The 21,779-nt window shown below is 35.1% G+C and overlaps 1 protein-coding gene across 7 annotated transcripts in view; it reads right to left on the bottom strand.

Moving 5' to 3' along the window:
• Nucleotides 1–239: 239 nt before the first annotated feature.
• AP3S1 (adaptor related protein complex 3 subunit sigma 1) overlaps nucleotides 240–21,779 on the bottom strand; it is a 28,991-nt gene continuing 7,451 nt past the window's right edge. For 2 of the 7 annotated variants that reach the window (XM_062512781.1, XM_062512787.1), the window contains 3 exons: nucleotides 15,842–15,913; nucleotides 10,688–10,795; nucleotides 240–1,513 (listed from right to left, as the gene is read on the bottom strand). In XM_062512781.1, the coding sequence (XP_062368765.1) occupies nucleotides 1,385–1,513; nucleotides 10,688–10,795; nucleotides 15,842–15,913 (309 nt within the window). In that variant the 3' untranslated portion in view covers nucleotides 240–1,384. Of the gene's footprint in view, nucleotides 1,514–7,738; nucleotides 7,775–10,687; nucleotides 10,796–15,841; nucleotides 15,914–21,779 lie in introns of those variants that run through there. The other 5 variants (XM_062512783.1, XM_062512784.1, XM_062512782.1 and 2 more) reach the window with 5 other exon arrangements.

Genomic DNA, 21,779 nt, shown 5'->3' with positions numbered 1-21,779 from the left:
AGACGTTAAGTTACTGTTGATCAAACAGAAAATGTGATGTGCTTATTCTACAGAGTATGTCTTAACATTCAACTGAACTTAGTTTACAAAAAATCCAAGACCCTAGAGTAATGCAGGACCTCTCAGACCACTCCTGAAACCTGTTGTTCTTGATACAATATTACTGCATTTTCATATACAGTGTCAATACTTTTTTTGGAGAAAAAAAAGGCTTTGCAGGAATTCTTAAGTATCCCAATGATATTTTTATTATTCATTTAAACAGACTTGTACATCACATAGAGCTTAAGAGCATGATTATAAAAAACAATCACTATCCCCCTTTTAAATCACAGAAGAGTTTAAGAGCTGAGCAGCTTACACAGAGGTGATAGCACTTAGATTTCTCTGAGGTCTTGACAATACTATGAGTCCCATAAATCTAATTCTCAAAGTAGAGAATCACAAATGTCACCAGGCACAGTGGCCCTATTAAAGTATCCCCATTTATCAAGTGCCTTTCTTTATCACATTGTTTGACAGACTCTCACGTACAGGTTTGAGGTGCCCAAATATAATCTCTCAGACCATTCTGTGCTTCTCACAACACAGAGCAATCACATTGTCCATTTTTCCCCCAAACAAAGTAAGACCATCAGCGAAAGTCTATCAGATTGCGTAAGTTTCAACATGTGTATGTAAACAAAAGTCATCAGATCTTCAGTAAAGGCAGTTTTTTCCTTCAGTATAATAATGAACAGCTTTTGTGAGAAATGTAAAGAGCCAGTATGTTCAGCACAATACCCCTGTGTAAGCCCTTCAGAGATTAAACTACAACATCAAAGTCTGCTACAACAGTATTTATACATAGTCAATTGGCTCCATGAATGGGAAATAACATGGTTTTATTGCAAACAGTAGACTTCAAAATCAGGTATTTTGAAGTCCAGTTTGTTATGCTTTTATTTTAAAAACATGAGTTAAATGTTTTCATGCAACATTTGCATTTAAGTCTTAAATAATCATGACAAACAGAAGTAGTTAAGAATGCACCAATTATAGACTTTGGTGGATATACAAAAAACCCTCAGCATTATAGGTTATACAAAGTAAAGAACATCTTAAATACTTCCCCAAAATACTGCAGCAGCTGAGACACAGTGATATGCCTTGCAAGGGCATAGGAATGTAATTTAGAAATCACATAGGAACTACCCCTTTCCTTCAACTTCACAAACAAGACAAAAGCAACATTCAACTCCATACACTGACTTTTCAGGTTATGTCTTATGCAGTACCTTGAGTTTTGATCCAAACAGTAAAAGTTAGACATGTTTATTTAGTAAACAATTATGCAGTAAATCTCTATTACTTTTCTTCCTTGGTATTACCTGGAGTAGCCATGTTATTTAAAAGTGGGCAGGTTTGGTACTTTTATACTGATGTCACCAATATTAATATTTCTTGGGATCTCTGGAAGATTCATATTCTTTACAGCTGAAACAGCCCGGGCTGGAGCTCCTGCTAAACCAGCCTGTATATAAAGTGAGGAAAAATGCAAGTCAGGCAAAGTTAGTCACAAGAAGATTCACCAGCAATATACACAGACAACTAACTTTTCAAGTATTTCCATGGTTATACACTTAGAAAAAACGCATGGTAATTGTGTTTGGATGAAATGGGTTATTTGGAAATATTAAATTGGAAAGAGAAAACAGTTCACATATTCCTTTTTATATGGTAAAACATGTAATGTCAACTGGATGGAAAAGTATGAGAGGGAGGAACAGGAGGCTTATCCAAGCACGTGTAACGCGCACATTATAGAAAAGTCTCAAGGTATTGAGTGTCCAAAGTGCTGCCTTTGTCTCTTGTCTAGTCTAAAAGTTCACATGGTTCACACTTGACTAACATTGGTTACAGGTTCAGAATAAGTAACCTCAAAGTAACAAGGTTATGAATGTCAGTCAAATCAATGAACAGACACATACATGAACACGCCCTCATGTGTGTGTGTGTGTGTATATATACACATACACATGTATATATACACACACACACACAGAGGTATTTCAAAGTGGCTTAGACTAAGATGAAAAGGATAAACACACTGCATTTGTGGGTGATGAAAAGCATGCAGACAGGTCATTTCTACAAACTAGAATAATTTGTTGTCCCACAGTAACTAATTATACACTAACATATCTGCATCCCCTGGAGCATTACACAACAACACAGTTATGCCAAATTTATTTATTATTAAATTAAATAGCACCTATTTTTATTAAAGTCCTCTACTGCATGCAGTCTCTGCACACAAAACTAGAGCCTGTCTGTATAAACATGCAAATTTTACAACAGAGAATTACTGACTTCCATTTAGTTCTGCTTTTAGATAAAGTAAGTTTAGACACTGAGATATATTATAAAATGCTAACAATTTACAGCTCAGAGGCCTGAAGACATACCAAAAATCATCTTTCCCTATTGCTTCTGAAAACACCTATTCTAAACCTTGTTATTTTAAGGGCTATTAAAACAAAATAGTTACTACTATACTTGATGTTGTGAAAAAACTCTACTATTAATTTTAAGCCCAGAAATGTTTCTCCTAAAAGTTCAGGATCTCTATGTAGATTTAGAATTTGCAGTGTGGTTTTACTTCAGATTTGCAACAAAAGTGTAAAAATAATTTTTATTCTTGCAAGGAAAAAAAAATGGCATGAAAGATTTTTAAAATAAGAGATCTTATTAGCAGAAAAAGATATAATATTCCAAATTCTCTGAACAGGTAAAAATAATTAACCTTTTATTTTTATGTTTTGAAAGTAAGATTAAAAATATTCAAAAACAATAAAAAAATCACAATGTTGTTTTCAGAACCACTAGTTTTAGAATGTGGCATCTTGCAGGTCCAGTAAAAAGGAGCAATCCACAAGAAATAAAGCAATATTATAAGAATTGGTTTAAAATAATACTAAACCTGTAGACATGGAAGGTCTTTTATTTTAGGTTTGTCAAAGACTGTAGAAACCAGCCCATTTGCATATAAAGTATTTCTGAACAAGAAACACAGCAAAATTAAAGTAGAAAAACTTTGTTGTTTTTCATTTGTGTCATATTTGATTATTAAAAAGCTTTGGCACATTTTACCACTCAAAGTAGAACCATTTGAGATTCTCAGTTTTCACTGAAATTCATTGCAAGTGCAGAGTAAAATTACTGAGAAGTACACCTGACTTCCATGGTGTTTACCTGGTCTACTGCAAAAAAGGAGACAGACACCCCACTCACTCATTAGATAAGAACTCTACTTTCTGAAAGCTATGAAAAAATATTCTCTCCCTTTTACTGCTGTCTTATAAGAAATAAATATAAAGTCAAGTTAGCATAAGATTTTTACTTAAAATCCTACCTACGGTTCTTCCTTCAAAAACATAGAACAAGTCAAAACAAGTCAATTCAAGTTTCTGATTTTGAATGAACCCTTTATGTGGAAAAGCTAAAGCATCACAAATCCCTAGATTTTAATCATGGGATGATTCCCAGAAGAAGAAGAAGAAACAGACACCAGAAAGTCATGAGTCATCTATTAACAATATCTTCCCTGTCACACCCTTCTATGTGAGACATGCCAAAGTTGGGAAAACCATGTGGGGGCAGAAAAGAAAGGTCAGAGAACTGAATATCTAATGTAACCAAATTTGCTCTCACTTTGGCCCTGACAACCCAAATTATCAGTTCTCAGAAGTACAGACTAAGTAAAACTCAAAAGGTGAGGAAAAAAGAAGTATTTTGAAGCCCTCTTTTTCTGTCATTTCCCTTAACATCACCCAGTCTATCAGGTCATTCACTACAGAGGCTCTTTCAGTAGCAGTATTTTCTTAAAGGGAAAAACCTGGACCTAAACGCTATCAGTGTTGCATTAAGAAATGCAAGTATTCAAAATCTGCATCCCTCAATCTGCAAAAAGTTAAAAGAGTAGTATTAGACATCACAATTTCTTTCTATTTATTAAAAAAAACAATGCGGAAGGCATGAAGACGGCCAACACTGCTCTTCTATATCTGAGAACTTGGAAATACTAATTTCAAACAAGAGGTAACTACCAGTGAAGTCTTATTGGATAAAACATTAAATGCTTTTAGTTATTTAAAATGTATTTGCAGTAATGGAAGAAAAATTCATTAAGCAACATGGGGCAATGTAAACTGTTTTCCCCAGAGAAGGTGAAAATAGTAATTAAAAGCAATGAATTATATAATTCACAGCTGAAACAATGGGAAATCAGAAAAATATACTAAGTAATGACACGACAGCAGATGGCTGGTAATTGAAAGGGAAGATGCCTTCTGGGTGACTTGGATGGACATTATTTACCCTAATTTAATGGAAGTTATTTATTTTTAATGGACAAATAACATCTTTAGTATAACTGGTCATTATTTTTACCTACCTGCTACTATCCTCTTTATACAGACTTACAGTCCCTGCCTCCCGCCCCAATGGCATAGGATACAATGGAGACACAATTGAGAATTATTAAAAATACCACAACTGACATGACCACTGCTCTTCCACCCCCCTACAGCACAACAACTTCCAACAGTCACATTTCATGAGGATCATTCTGGATCAAGATCAGTGAAGATCCCTGACAAAACTGTGATTGTCAGATTGCATCACTTTTTGACACCAAGATTATATTTCACTATAAGATGCTGGAGTAGAGATTTTCAGATCATTACACTCTCTTCTCCTGCATTTCTCTGTATTAAATGAGTTTGTACAATTGTGGATACATAAAATGCATAGCAGAATGCTATTTAGCTCAATTAATGCCCACCCTGTCAAGCACAATACAGTTACACAGCATTTCTAAGATAGAGCAAACAGTTCATAAAAATATCTAATGGATAAAATGACTGAAAAGCACTTGAACTCCCAAGGTGGATAACTAATATAATTCAAATGCTATTACATCTGAACTCCTTAGCACTCCTTCCTAGTCAGGAAGTGAACTAGTTCGCAGTCCTTCAATTTCCTTCACTGGAAGTGAACTGTATTTACAAACACAAAGGTACAACAATAAAATACTTTCAGCCCCATGTGCTTTTGAAGCATTTTCTAGAGGCACTTGATTAATACAGCCTTCACTGTAACACTGAACAAGTTTCACCTGCCTTTTTTACCATATAATTCAGCAGGTAAGTTGGTAATGTGCAAATAAAAAAACCCTGTTCCTTGAAAAAATGAAACATGTAGCAGGCTTTAAACATGCAGTAAAGGATGAATTGTCTGTCACAGCAAGCAAATGACTGAAGCAAGTGAAACTGAAACTTCTTAGGACATAATCAATGTAATTTCAGGAAGACATTATGAACTGCACACAGCTGGTACAACAATAAGCCAATACAACAGTTTTGCTGCAGCTTCTTTGCACTCGCAATTTAATTTGCTGAAAGATGTGCTTTAATGTTGAAATGCTGCATATCAAAATTTTAGATTCCATTATTGCAAAGAATGCTTGCAAACATGTTCATATACTTTTAAAGAACAATACCATATATGCAAAAAAAGATGCTATTTCATAGATTGAAATACACACATTTAATAACAGGATTTTCACTCTACTGGTCCTAATATATCAAGTGAGAAACATAAGCTGTCATTAATTTACTTAGATCATTACTAATCACTATAGGAATCAATTTTCTTTGTTCTTATCATCAGCCTTTCTTAGAATGTTCAACTGGTAATTTCATATCAAAGTGATCCCAGCAACCTTGTTTCACTCTTTTTAAAGAAATTCAGATCATTTGGGAGAACTATTGGACATCACAAACCCTGTTAATATGCATATACAAATAAAAATGTTCCAGCTGTCATCCCAAATAATTCTACACAGAGCTAGCTAGCACTAAAATAAGTATATTAAAAAAACACAGCCTACTGGAAAACAAAATAATGAAGGCTAACACTGCAAAATAAGCCACCCTTTTCCATATACTTCAGAGGTACTAGAACCTCCTTGCTGCTGGTGTTTCATAGCAATGCTTCTTTTTAGAACAAGTATGACTTCAAAGCAGCAGGGATATGAAATCATGAAAGGATGCAGTACATAATATAAAGGAATGATCATGTCCCCTGCTCATGAGGTTAAATAAATGAACGTAATTAGAGAAAAACCAAAATGAAGTCTCCAAGTATATCAAAATGAGGCCAAACAGATAAGAAGACTTAAGACATACTCTTTGAAATTTTAAGCACTTGAATCACAAAAAGAGTAATGGATGGGAATGATTAATTATTTATTTGTTTGTTTTTCATTGCCAGACCCAAAAATAAAAACACAATATGTGTGAGCAGAACACGGAAAAAGAAAAGTAGCTTTACACAAAAAGGAAAACAAAAACAAAAGAAGAAACCAAACCAAAAATCTGAGATCAAGCTCCCTAGTGTTACTAATGAAATACAGACTGTATGTTACAAGTGTTAGGCAGTATATCAGGCAGAGGAAGGTCATGTCCTTGATTTTCTTCATGTGCTGTAGCATACTTCATATTTAGGTTAAAGTGTTGCAAAAACTATTTTTAGCTAATGCTTTTCCAACATTTTAGTACTACTAAATCCAATCGTGGAGTTATATTTGTTAGATCTTAACAGTACTGCAGTACACTATCCTAGGAAGAAAACATAAATAGTGAAGAGCAAAGCTATTTATAAATTAAATAAATTTCAACTGCTTAAGATTCCACCTGCTTAAAACACCTGCAGTTTGAAAACACAGACTTAAAACAAGTGGAAATTAATTTTGAAGTACAGCCATTAACACTGACTGACATTCAAACTGTTAAGCTAAACTAAATGTTTCAAACAACAAATGGCAGGTAACATTGACCATAAAGTGAACTTCAAGCACACATTTTCCTTCTCCTTTCTCTGTTCTTTGTTAACATTCATGTTCAGGGATGACAGTTACCAGGATATGTTGGAGCAAAATCCAGACATTCAGATTATGACAGCAAATGTACATCTGAAATTGAGTACATGCTGACAGCTATTGTCATTTTATGTTCAATATTTCAGTTCAACCTAATTAAAGGTGGATGACCAACTTCAGAATTTCTACAACATCTTTACAAACTGCACTGGTAATTTTATACTCTCTATACAGAACTATTTCAGTCTGTTGGTTTTGGTGGTGGGATTTTTAGTGTTTCATTCACCTGAAGCTTATTCTGAAACTTCTCTTTGCAAGCAGGTAAAATTCTTTGTTTTTATCTGGAAATACTAAATGATGAAACAAGAGAGTTCGTATTTATTTTAGATTATCAGGGACAAAATTTTCCCAACAAAGAAGTAATCTGTATTATGTCATGATACCTTATTTTGCTATCTGTGTGTTCATTTTTTATTGACATTAATTTTGCAGGGTTTTATTGCTAACATTCACAGAAGTTCATAGGTCTTTGTTTCTTAACAATGATACAAAGAAAAGTTAAATTCTAAAATGCAGGAAGAGAAATAAAATAAAAAATATGATGCCAATGAAAAGCTAGTAAAATACACTATAGCCAATAAAAAGATGAGGGAACTACAAGAAGCTAGCACAAAAAGTAGGCTACAAGGACTAATATGGGTATTTTTACACATAATTTTTGAGTCTGGCCTACGTAATTTATTGCCTTTGACATCATTTTGCTTTCCCTTTTTGTTAAAAGTACATTTTTTTTCTAAAATTCAGCAATACCTTTGTCTACCTGTCCTGTCTGGGAGACTGAAAGATAAAGGTCTGTAAGAGAAGAATGGAAAGAGCCAGAAAAGATCAGGAGGTTCAGAAAAAATGAGGCCCAACTTAAAAGTCTAAATCACACGCAGTTGAACACTCCAAATAGAGAAGAGGTAGCCCAAGTTTACCTACAATACTTCCAGAAGCTCTGAATAAAATCCCAATGCCCCTCTCCCAAAGAATTCCCTCCCTTTATCACAGGAAGTCTTTGGTTTTAGGATTGACCAGAAACCCATTCACAGATTAACACTAAACTGAAAGGCAGGGAAATGCATATAAGACAACATTTCTCAGGGAACAAATAATTTCCTTTGCAGCCCATCCAAACAATATTAGCTGAATTACAAACCAATGCTAGGGACTCACTTATAGTGGTTTAATTAATCTCTGTTGAAAATACTAACAAATTCCTTGAGCTGATAACTTTGCTCAAATATATGTGAATTTAATAAATACATTCAGTCTTTTTCACTAAATTCTAACTGAAAGCCTGTTTAGTAACCTAGTGCACAACTAAACAAATAGCTGATGTTAAATAGCTAAATTTTGTGTATTACTGAAAGCCAGATGGGCACAATAAAAACGAAGTATTTCCAAAAATGTAACCCAGTTACAGCTTTATTAGTTTCATCATTTCAGCTATATAAAAAAAGGCAGTTTAACCTTAAAATAGCTGCTTTGTAAATGCAAGAGGTATGACAGTGGTTTAAAAGCCAAAGGGACAAAAACAACAGTGCGGTGGGCACAGGTGGCACTCCTGTGTAAATTATGGACTACATCCATAATAATTTCTAAATTTTAATTCTTTTTAATGAAATAAAACTAAGAAGATCCACTAGTTTTGATTTCTTAGTGACCAGCATTCAAAATTTATTAAGTTATTACTTATTATTATTTGCATGGATTTGCTTGTGTCTTGAAAATATGTGTTCAGGAAAGACATACTGAAAGATTTACAATCTTGATCAAAAAGACAACAGGAAATGAAACAGCAATCAGGAAATTTCTGTGGATATTCATGAAACAAATGATTAACGATCTACGGAAATAATTACCAGGTATTGTAATGTATCTCAGCATTAGAGTAACTGTTAAATTTGAAAAGAAAAAGTCAATGAACTAAAGAAAGTATTAGTGATGAGCAGACTGAAATGTTCTGCTTCATCCCAGTCACCAAGTGTTATAATTTATCACTGCTACTTCTTTACCTTCTATAATTGATTGCTGAATGTAAAGGAACAAGTTCCTATTTGCTTTACATACACTTCAAATTTTATGTGTTTTTTTCAGACTGTCTACCATCTACTTTTGTACTAAAAGGTCTTAAAAGAAAGAATGACTTACTGATGAATAATGGAAGACAGCAAGTACTGCAGCTGGCTGCATTGAATCGATGTGTTTCAGAAGACTAGTCAGAGACTGGGCTACAGTTGATTTGTTAACAGAATTTACATAATGAAAAGCTTTCAGATAGAACCAATATGTACATAATACATGGTAGAAGACAGCTGCTCAGCAAGTTCAGCTTTTGGGAACATGGTTACTTTTCTATCAAATAAGAAAAACATTATGTACAGAAGTTATTTGAATATAGTATAAATTTATGAGAATAACTCCAAGTATTCATGTCTGTGATCAACGTTTCATTCTGAGTGTGAGGAAAACATCAGAATGAGCACTTTGGACATGTTCAAAATCTATCATAGAATCTTTTCAGATGCATAATGCTATGTACTGTGTCATATCATATCTAGCTTTTTCTTGTTTTTCACATATTGTTCTGCTGTTCTTTGGAAGTTGTATAAAACAAACAAATGTATTTAAAAAACTTGAGATGGCACAGCTACAGACTGCAGAATCAGAAGAACAGCATACATTGTACCACAAGAAAAAAGCTGGAAAATTAATTTCTCTCTTTATTTCACTTCAGTTAGAACTAAAAAGTTCTCATGAGTTCTCTCCTAAAATGCCATTTAGTTCATATTAACGCCACTTAGAAGATTTCAGTCTACTCAGCTGATACAACTTTAGAAAGTCTCCAACTCAGGCAAAAGCTTGTTTAGAAACTTGGAGATTATTGCTTTGATATATTCCTCTGTGGAATTACTCTCATCATTTAGAAACCAGCACAGACTTAGCTAAAAATATTAGCAGCATTTTGGCTTACAAGGCACATATGGTGACATTAAAGGGACAGTAATATTCTGTTTCAAAGATAAGAGTAATTCTAACATCCTTTCTTAATCTAAATGTCTTTCCTAAACACAAATTCAACAATTGATGAATTGAAAAAGGATTTCCACAACTTATGTGTGATCCCTCACTCAGCCTGTTACAGGCAAATACAGAATGTAATTTTCTCATTCACTGAAGACCAAAGGCTCAAATTATCAAAATTGCAGAATTCATATTAACTTAGAAGTGTCTAAAACTGGGCTTTAAATACTATCTAGTTCATTTCAGTCCCATTTATTTTCTTGTGTTGCAGTATTACTTCTGCTATTTATTTCAGGCACTTAGAAGCATTCTATCAGATAGAAATATGTAATCTTTGAAGACACATTTAGTTTCTTTATATAATTTTATCTAAGTGCTGAAGTCCCTAGTCCAGCGTAACAAGTAGGCAGGAAATAAAAGGTTTTTTATGAGAGAAACTTAGATAACTACAGAATTATCTTAATAGCAATAGTGCACAATGCTATTACATACAAAAAGCAGAATCTAATCAGCAGTGACTAAGCAGTTATTACTTATGATGAAAGGTGCAACACCCTCAGATAGACTGCAAATTTTTGGCACTATAAGCAGGCAGTTTACAGTATTTAGTTTGCTACAAAGAACAAAGAGCATTAATAGCATGCATTTACTACAACCCTTTTTTTTGAGTTTAGAAACTACACAGTGCATCACTCTTACCTCAGATTTCTCCAGTTTATTTTGAGCATCAATCTGAGTGACAATTTCGTTCATATTGGTCTCCAAAACCATTCCACCCATGACCATTTCAGCCAATATATTATGGACCTAAAAGAGACCAAAAGAGAATTTAATGCAAAATAGCCTCCACACAACCTGGAAAGATGGTCTAGGTACCTCAACACAGGGAAACTTAATTAATGTTAGCATTTCATCTAAAGTCAGTTGGGAGCAAAGCTCATAATTTAATTTTCCTTTGTCCAGTATCTCTTTTATTCACAGCTCTGTGACAAACTTTTCTGCTATACCACTTATCAATGTTAAGAAACTTCCACATTCCTCTTTCTTTGTTCCCATTTTCCATACAATTATTAGAGTTTGAATTAGCATCAACAGCAGTAACACCTCCAGGAAGCAGGTCCTACAAGACCAAGCAAATTGCACACGAACAGATATATAAACACTGCTCTGAAAAGGAAGAGACTCTGATGCTCACCCACCACAAATCCCTAGATTTGGGTCGGAAGAACTGACATTCCTGAGATACCCGATAAATATGGAATCTTCGGTATCTACAACTAAGACTGACAGCTAGGAGTCAAACTGCAGCAGCACATAAACCAGCTGGTAACATTACTGAAATGGGTATGTTTAAATATCTCTCTTTGCTGCAGCCCTGACTTGAGGATGAAAGTCCTGGTTCATGAATCACTGCTTCAGAGTCTGTATTCAAACTGTATTAAAGACTTGTTCTGGGATTTTCTTCTTTTTTAAAAGCATCCTTCTGCACACTTACTTGTAAAAATCCAGCATTACCGTGTAATGTGCAATATTTTAATCCTATATTAGTATTTAAATCTGAAGATAAGGAGGATTTTTCTACTTTTCAGAAATAAACATGTACAACCTGGTATCTCAAAAGCATAATTGTAACTACTATTTTGGACATTCTCCCAGTTTCTCTGTGGATAAAAGTAAATCTCTAATTCAAACAACCTGGAGGTAGTACATCAAAAACCAACACAATTCTTGGTTTTGTGCCGTACCTAAAAAACAAAATTAAATTTGTTTCTCTGATAAATTTTAAGTGTATTTTACACAAATTTATAATTAATGTATCTAGAGAGCCTGAAAACAGCTCTTCTTCTTGCCCTTTTAGGCTCTTCCAAAACTTTTCTTTCTATATGCTTCACACTCCTTTGCCTCTAGCCTCTGGAATATTTAACTCCTTTCTCGATGCAAAATGCCCCATACCTTGGGTCATGCTTCTTCCTTTCTCTGCACTTTTTCTTACTTTCAAGATGCGACAATGAAGTCTAACACACAGTATTTAAAAATATTCAAAGCATAGATGGCTTATAAAAAAGCTTGACTATTTTGTCTTGCCCCACTTTTCTTCTAAAGGGATGATTTTCTAAATAATAGCATATAATTAATTTTATTTAGTAAGCTGCATATGAAAGGAAATCACAGCTTTCACTAATAAAGTTATGTAACGATCGTAATCCATTGACTCCCTCTAAAACATGTATTTGCTCATATGCAAGCAGCAGCAAGACAAAAATAAACAGAACAGTAACTGTTCTTTCCTTTCAGATTGCAAATTCATTGCAAATACATATTAAATGTACAAATACACCTTAGTGTCTCTATATTTTTTTAATTTAAGAAAATAACTAATTATTTTCCTAAAGAAAAAACACAACAAAAAAACTTAAATAAAAATGCATTAAGTGGCAATAAAGTGCAAAAGACACTTCAACGGTGTATTCAAAATATTATTTAAGTGAAAGACTGAAGGCACAACAAATAGACATCTTATATTCCAGAAGGGATCTGATTGTTGAGAACATCAACTTTTTAAAATCTGAAATGACTCTTTTGTAGTAACAATTTTAAACTGTTTTTACAAAAATCAAGGATGCTTCCTATTTATATTTGATGCACTTTCTAACAGCATGAAAGCATACTCTAAAGAAAAAGGAATGTATCAAGAAAAAACTCTCTGAGGAAAATTTCACAGACACATTTTCTTGTCTTCAAAGAATATGACTTTGGATGGTTCACCGTTCTGGTTAGATAATAAACTCTTGCAAGAGATCATGATACTCCCAGAAATATTTCAGTAGGTGCCAAAATCTTGTGAAAAAAACAAAGTATTCCCTTACATCCATAGCTGAATGTATTTTATTATTTTAGTTGTATAATAGCTTTCAGTAATGCCTTTTCCATCAGAAGGCATTAGACTGTTGGTCTCAGTCTGGGAATCAGTGCAGGACTGAAATAAACCTGCCCCTCCTCCACACAAGACATGTAAAAATGTCTTCTTCCAGCTATAGGAAGTTTTTTGGCTGCTTGTAATACAGATGATCTTTAAAAGAAAGTTAAAATTCTCCCCTGTACAAACTACACTCCCTGACACCCCAAGTCCTCATCCTCTGCAGCACTCATTCCCAAGTATATTCCATTCTCCAAATGAATTTCTCATACTGTATCAACTATTAAGAAATAAGAATCTGTCTTAGCTCCAGGTTACTCTTAAGTCACCACTGAGTCCTGTACAATTATAAACACCACATGAACATAAATACTTCCTTACAGAAATACCATATAAAACATTACTAAGGAAACAACAGCTGTTGAGATTACATAGTTTAACTCTTCTACATGCCACATCACCTTTTTGCAAGAAACGTTAATTCAGGCAGCTCTCACAAGATGCAAGAAAGCAACCTCCCAAGCCTCCATCAAGAATTAAAGACACAGAATAACTCTCATTCAAATAACTTAGCCAAGCCTCACTTTTCTCAATACCAGACCACTCAAAATACAAATATTTTAAAGGCTTCACCCCAAACAGCACCCACACATAAGCACCCATTATAACTGTCTAGATTGAATAGGAGCAGCTGCTGTTTTTCCTTTTTGCACAGTTGAAATATTTTAACAAGGCAGGGTACAAATATCTGACAAGAGAATGCTAATGCATTATCTCTGAAGGCTCACTGCATTATGCTTCCTGACAGCAATTTAAAGACAATTTAATACTCTAAATTCATTCTCACAGATATATCTTCCTCTTTTGTTCTCAGACCTACAAAAATACTGATGAACTTAATCTGGAGGGGAAAAAAAAGGAAGAATGGAGATGACACCAAATTAATCACAGCTACACAACTAATGCTACTGTACAGCTGGTGACAGTCTCGCATTCCTACAGAAGTTCACGTCTCTATACTGAATTCTTTTGTTCATTTACACTCAAGTTAAAAATCACTGTAACTGGTTAATGTCACATCCAGAGTTTTTTAACTCAAGGCTTCACTGACTTTTGTTGTGAAAATGGATTATTTTTCTAAAATATCTATTATTTAGGGTTCTCATTTTCCTCAGAGTTTGAGAAGTCTCGTCTAACTATTTAATGGGATTATCAGGCAGATTTTTATATTTTTAGTCAATCACATGAAACCGTTAAATTCTAGTGTCCATTTGATATGTAATTTTCAAGAAGAAATATCTTGTATCTGATACAATGTAAAATATTCTTCAAGAATTTAACATTTTAAAGCACCTAAGTTCTCTATGTATTATTAGAAATATTTTGTCTATCAAGTTATGTTAAGCAACACTCTTTGATGAAACCTGGTACAGAGCAACAGCTTGGAGTATGTATCAGCCAAAGCACTCTTCAGCTAAAGATCAAACTCCTTCCCACAAAATGACTGCAGCACTTTAACATCAGAAGCCAATATATAAACCACTCATGAACTCTTTTGTACCTTACTCTGTCATTTTGGAAATACCCAACATGTTCCAGTCATGGAAATTACTAGAAATCCTAGTGACTTTTTATGACCTACATACTGGTTAAATACTCACTCTAGGTCATCTCCATTTCATTGTCTGGTCAAGGTGCAACTATTTCTTCCAAAAGAACTTCCTGATTTTGAAACAAACTGAGTTGATTTGAAATGGTTCTTTCAGATAACTAACTTGCTATTATTTTCAGTCTACTTTTTCTGTCTTACTTTCCCTTGACACCTTTTTCCATTATGTAGGAAGATGTTCACACATGGGGAAAGGTCACCGCACAGAAAGCAACAGCAGGCACAAAATGCAACTGAAGGAATAAATTCTGTATACTAAATTCTCAGCATTTTAGGTATTACACCAAGAAATGTCAAAGTCCTTTTAAATGAAAGGTGACTATAGTAAGAACATTTCTCTAAACCACATTCATAAATAAAACACTTGTTTCTTATAACTGGGAAGATTAAAACAAGATTGTTTCTAAATGTTTGAAAAAAGATAAAGTCTGTTTGAGATTTTAAACAGAAAGATCCACACAGCATTTAAATTACATAATCATAGCATATGAAAGGCACCTTCCAATCCTAACTGGAAAACACTTCACAACTTCAGTTCTGAGTTACATAAAACCTAACCAAAACCAAAATTACTTCCTGAAGCTCCTCCTACTCTGAGAATATTCAGATGTCTTAGATTTTACAATTTTATGTGCAATATTATTATGAAAATCTCCCATATTATTTTATTGTTCCTCCAAAAGGCATCTTCCATTGCAGCTTCCAAGTAGTAAAAGTAATATTTTAGCAGAAATGGTCTAGATATCACTGATAATTAAATCACAGAATTATGAAATCAGTAAGGCTGGAAAAGAACTCCAAGATCCTCAAGTCCAACCTCGGACCAAACACTACCATATCAATTAAGCCACAACACTAAGTGCCATGTCCAGTTGTTTCCTGAACACTTCTGGTTAAGGTGTCTCCAATCACTTCCTCAAGCAGTCCACCTCAATGCCTGACAACTCCTACGGGGAAGAAATTCTTCCTGGTATCCAGCTTGAGGCTATTTCCTCTTGTCTGTCCACGGTTACTTGGGAGAAGAGACCAACCCCCATCCTCTTACAATCTCCTTCCAGGTGGTTGCAGAGGGCAGTGTTCTCCCTGAGCCTCTTCTCCAGCCTGAACAACTCCTGCTCCCTCAGCCACACCTCACCAGACTTACTCTCTTAGACCCTTCACCAGCTTCGTTACCCTTCTCTGGAAACTAAGGCTGAGTTTAATACCAAGTATCAGCTGAACCAAATATTTTACTTGACAAAAATATTACAGGATGTCATCACAGTACCTTGTCTACGTGGAAGATTAAATCCAGCTCACAGACATTTTCAAAACATTTGTCTAGTGTTTCCACAAATACCTGCAGAAAGGGGAAAAACGGTCAATCTTCAACAAAAACTCTACAGCTCCATTAGGTGCGTGGTTTGAGAAAAGCAAATACAGAAATTAAACACTGGTCAAATCTTAAGGGATTAAAGGCATCTACAGAAATTATATGGTTAACATTATGTCAAAAGTATGTTATCAATATAGAGGCAAAACTGTATGCACAAGCCAATTTAGGTTAAAACTCTGCTTAAAGTCACACTGTTTTCAAAAACAGACATGTCTTGAAAAACCAGTAATATAACCCACACTAATTTTCTCAGCTGTGATTAAAGTACTTCTTCCCATTTCATCAGAACTCAATTATGAAGACAAAAAATCAGCTTTTCCTATCACTATTTTTAATAATTACTACATTGCAGGCAGCGCCTAGTTAATCACACTGTCACCTTTGCTGTTAACTGTCAGCATTGCTCCTTCCAGCAGCAGTACAGCAGCTTCCACCTGACTTAGACCCACTGAATCCAGGTTAAAAAAGGTATCTGTCTTAATGTCACACCTCCCGATCCTGTTGGGCATATAGAAACTTAGAAATCTATAAAAGTCTATATAAATTATATAGACATATGAATTTAGAAAATTCTAGCAGTTTATACACAGGCAAATAAGTCCCTTCTGAAACCAGACTATAAAAGCAGAAAGCAGAAAAAAACAAGCAGTTGCTGAACTCCTGCCACTGATGCTCCCTGCCAGATACAGCCTGTACATCACCTTGCTCTGGGTGTTTCTGAAACAGATCCCTTGGCAAATGTGTTTGTGCTTTGATACACCAAGAGCAGTCGATCCCCAGTTAGTCCAGATAATGAAATGATGATTGTAATTGCAGTTCTGACATTCCTGAATGCCAATCACCATGTGCTTGTGGTGAGTGCCATCAAAGACTCCAATCTTACAGTGTTGCACACAGAGTTCCCTTTGTCCAAGGAATAACCCTTATGGACATAGGTTATGTCAAGATCTCTCTTAAGTTAAATGTAAGATTGATCTTCGGGTCTTCAAAGTTAGCAAGAATTTCTGTAAGAATTTATTGATCTTCTGTCAATAAATCTAGAAGATCTGTTGATTTTCTATCAATATCTTCTATCTTAATAGCAAGAAAATAAACTGAAACTTGTTGTAAATTTTAATCAATTTTATATGTTCAAGCCCATCTTGTCACAGTATGTATTTAACATTATTTATTAAATTGTCACTGTATGCAATTTTTTATTCAATTTTAAGCTCAAACATCCTAAAGAAGCAATATGGAAGGTAAATACTGATTGATTTTGATTGATTGATCAATTCTGTTCCACATGATTTATTAACCCCATTTTAATATTTGAGAGGCACTAGATTTCAAACTGCCTAGGTCCAGGAAAATAGGAATAAGAGACCATGTTCTGAGATGGATCACAGAATTATTTAGGCTGGAAACCCAAAGATGAATGAGTTGAACAGGTAAGCTAGCACTCCAAAACCATCTCTAACCCAAGTCCCTGACTGCCACATCTAGATGTTTTTAAAACATGAGGCATGGTGACTCCACCACATCCCTGGGAACCACTTTTCAATGCTCAACAACCCCTTCAGTGAAATTTTTTCTCTAATACTCAGTCTAAACCTCCCTTGGCACAAACTGAGGCTGTTTCCTCTTGTCCTACTGGCTGTTTCTTGCTCCTATTGTCCTTTTGGCTGTTTCTTCTTCCTTGGGAGAAGAGACTGGACCATCTCTATGACCTCCTTTCACATAGTTGTATAGAAAGATAAGGTTCCCGCCAGTCCTTCTTTTCTCCAGGTTAAACACCCCCAGCTCTCTCAGCCACTCCTTGTGACACTTGTGTTCCAGCCCCTTCAGTGGTTTCACTGCCTTTCTCTGGACTTACTCCAGCCCCTCAATGTCTTTCTCACAGTGAGGAGCCCAGAATTTGGACACAGATTTCAGGCATGGCCTCACCAGTGCCCCAGTACAGAGGGACAGTCACTGGCCTTATTATTGCTGATCTAAGCCAAGATGCCTTTGGTCTTCCTGGCTCCCTGAGCACAGGCGGCTCATGTTCAGATGCTGTCAACCAGCACACCCAGGTCCTTTTCCACTGGGCAGCTTTCCAACCACTCTGCCCCAGCCTGGAGTGCTGCAGGGACTGCTGTGACCCAAGGCCAGGACCTGGCATTTGGCCTTGTAAAACTTCATACAATTGACCTTGGGCCCATCACTCCAGCCTGTCTGAATCCCTCCAGCAGATCAACACTGTCACCCAGCACAAAGTCATCTGCGAACCGGCTGAGGGAACACTCAAACCCCCCATCTAGACCATTGATAAAGATATTAAAGAGGCCTGGCCCCAACATTGAGCTCTGGAAAACACCACTGCTGACCAGACTCCCTCTGGATATAAGCCTATTCACCTCCATTCTTTGTAGATAAAAGTTCTGCTTCTACAGACATGTATTTACGTCTACAGACCCAGTAAAACAGATCTGTTTGACATCAGCCATTCCCAACTGCCTACGTCACATTAGCAACAAGGATTACTTTTATATTTTAATTGCTGGTCTTCAGATCTTACTCACATTATAAAAGAGAGGACAATCACAACCTGCCCTTGCTATTACTACTATTATTGAAGTCTTTGAAATGTTGAAATCAAACTACAAATTAACTGATGATCCATGCATTTAAAACAAGGACTATTCTTTAATACCAAAATACTAATCTGTCACTTAACCTAGGAACATAGAGTATATTCAGAGGCAGACTCAGGACAATAAGATTCGGTGACAAGTTAACTGATCAAATGAATATGCTTCTGTTAAATCATACTGAAACTAAGCAAAGCAGGATTTTTTCTTCAAGCAGTTGTTAATTCATTGTGATAATAACAGTCTTCTATAAAGAAGGGATGCAAGCAAACAAAAAAACTTGTATGTTAAGCAGAAAAAACTACACATTTGACAACATGTGCAGCAAATAAAATCACCAAAGATGTTTTCTTACTTTCCTTGTACCTTAGGATAATGCAGTTACAAGGACAGCGCTGTTTGATATCAGCTGCAAGAAGAAGATTGGAAACAGTGTAAATGCAACCTTTTTCCAATGGTTTTAGTTACAAGAGCTAAGAGTTTGACACTATTCCTCATGTAAGTCACCAACTTTGCACGATTCACACACTCTGACATTTGTCTAGTTCCTTGGAAAACAAAGGAACCCATTAGAAACAAAGGCAAGTCAAGAATCCTAAAAATATACCCCCCCCCCCCCAGATACATGTATTTAGTAGCAGCATATGTGCTCACACATCAACACAAAAGCCTAATTTTTGTCACATCCTTCCAGTAAATAAAGCTTCTATAGAAACACTTGATTCATTGTTGGAGTGGTTACTTTTAAACCTTTACCTATTACACAGCAACCCCACCACACAAATAAATTCACAAATCTCTGCTTAAAATGTATGACCAGTAATGTGCAACAAACATTGTTTAATCTAGGGGAAATCAGCTGGCACTGACTATTCCTATACTGAATTTTTTCCCTGACTAAGGATTTCTCAGGGGGGACTTTGAAACTTTGGAAAACTCCCCCATCTTCCATTCATGATGACAAGTTCACTCAGAATAATGCCAGTAATGACAAGATCTGCATGTATTATGAATGGTCTTCTAAAACACTGGTCTGCAAGGTAAACTAGATTTTTTAAGCTAACATTTCTTGGCCTATTTTAAGATGCCTTCAATAATTGCAATGGTAAATACAATCAGAGTCACTTTCATCAGATTTTTAGCTGAGTCAAATTAATTGCATGCTGTGGCAAGTAGTGCTAAAATTTAAGACTTCAGTAATCACTTCAGATGCTGCAGACTTGAAGATCAGTAACCAAAAGAGAAAACACATAAATTGTTTTGGGACACACACACCCTCCACACGCATCAGTTCAGATGTGCCTTGTGACATTACTGGAATAGCAGGAAAATAAAGATGCATACAGAATTAATAACTAGCTCCCCCTTCTGCTTAATTTTTGAAATTATAATCTTTTATGGTAAAAAGAAAAAAAAACAAAAAAACATGCACATCTCCATGTAAGTTAAAAGAAAATATGAAAAAAAGAGTACATCTTTCTTTTGCAAGAGATATGCTTTAATAAACACAGATATACACTGGAAGCCTAAATTATATACCAAATAAAACATCAAAACCAAACAAAATACCCAATTTTTATTGAATATGTGCAAGTCAGGAGCTTCCTCTATTCAGCCATATGTCAAACCACAAAACATCACCATAGAAACGAAGGGCTTATTTTTAAAATAAGCAAGTAAGACAAAAAAGGAATAAATCATACACTAGTAGGAAGATAATAAGGGCAACAGAAAACTTGGAACACTTAATCAACTCAATGTATCTGAGCGTAGATAACGTCAAATACTAACAAAAGCAGGTACAAAAGTTGAGCTAAAAATTACAGGAGTAATGCCAAGAATATCCCTTTCTTCCTTAGTTAAACAGCAATGGTAAACCTGAGGACAGAATTCAATCTGCCCAGTCATATGCTCTCTGTTTTTTATTTAATCAGCATAAAAGCATCTCTGGTCAGGATCCTTTATCATTAAGAACAGAGAAAAACATGTTACATAAACTACACTGTGTTTCCCTCATGCATCTCACTGAACACTATTGCCCTGAAAGGCTTGATTGTGAAATCAGTCTTCCATGGGAAATTCAGACTCTACTGCTTGCTAACTCATTATGTCTTTGAAATACTCACAAATTCTTATAGCTGACATAGGCTCTTAGGGTACATAAGACAGCTAAGGTACTGTAAATGTCCCTCATTTTTTTCCTTATGGCAGTCTACAGTTGGTTGTGTCTTTACACATTCCACGCACTAAAACCTTACAGGCTAACACAAAGACACTAAAACAGCATGATAGAATTTACACTGAATCCAAAAGACTGCAAAACCTAAGCATAGCACAGATGCTCACATATCTCCCAATCCAAGTAAGCAAATATAATAAACTTAGCTTTATATTTAGTAAAAAAGGGAATAAATGGTCAAAAATTAACAATGTGGATTTGCCTTTGGTGTTAGAACAAAGAAATCCAAGTTGAAGAAAGTATCAAATCTGAGGCAGAGTCTATGATTTGTAATGCATATTCACTAAGCCTGCGTCAAGACTTACCCATTGAACAGCTCTGACCTAATGGGGAGGTAAGTGGCATTCACAAAAGTATCCGTAGTATCTCAAATAAAACTTTCTGCGAAAAGAACTGCAGACTACCATACGTAATCTAATCTCCTGTGCATTTATTCAGTTTAAATGACAGAAACCTCTCAAGTGCTATACTGAGTTCATTTTACCAGTTTACTTTCCATCATAAACTATCATAAATCACTTACATATCTACTTACTTAGACAATTCATTATATGTATGACTCAAAACAAAGTCCAAATGTCTTTATTCTTACCTGTGTTATCTCTGAACTACAGTAAACAAAGAAAAAACCATAAAACCATAAAAATGGTTCAACACGTCTCAGGAAAAAAACAAAGCTCAATTGCTCAATTCAATATACTTGTCAGTCTACGCTGCATGTGGGATTGAAAAGTAATAATAAACTTTCTGAGGGCCCTCTTTCAGTAAAAGATATATTTACTTCTGATTGCTACTACGAGGAGGATTAAATAGATCCTTCTTCTGAGCCTTCTAGAAATTTAAAATATTTAATTATTCTCTATACTCTTAAAATTTAATGTATCTCTAATACTCTACACTACAATCAAATGGTTGAATTACAATCATTAAGAGAAACTGGAATCCTCAACAGCTGCAGGTACTGTGGTGAGACTGCATG

Source organism: Cinclus cinclus, chromosome Z (genome assembly GCF_963662255.1).
Source record: "Cinclus cinclus chromosome Z, bCinCin1.1, whole genome shotgun sequence".
NCBI classification, from domain to species: Eukaryota; Metazoa; Chordata; class Aves; order Passeriformes; family Cinclidae; genus Cinclus; species Cinclus cinclus.
Note: the sequence above shows the minus strand (reverse complement) of the source record. Positions and strands in the feature narration are given on the sequence as shown.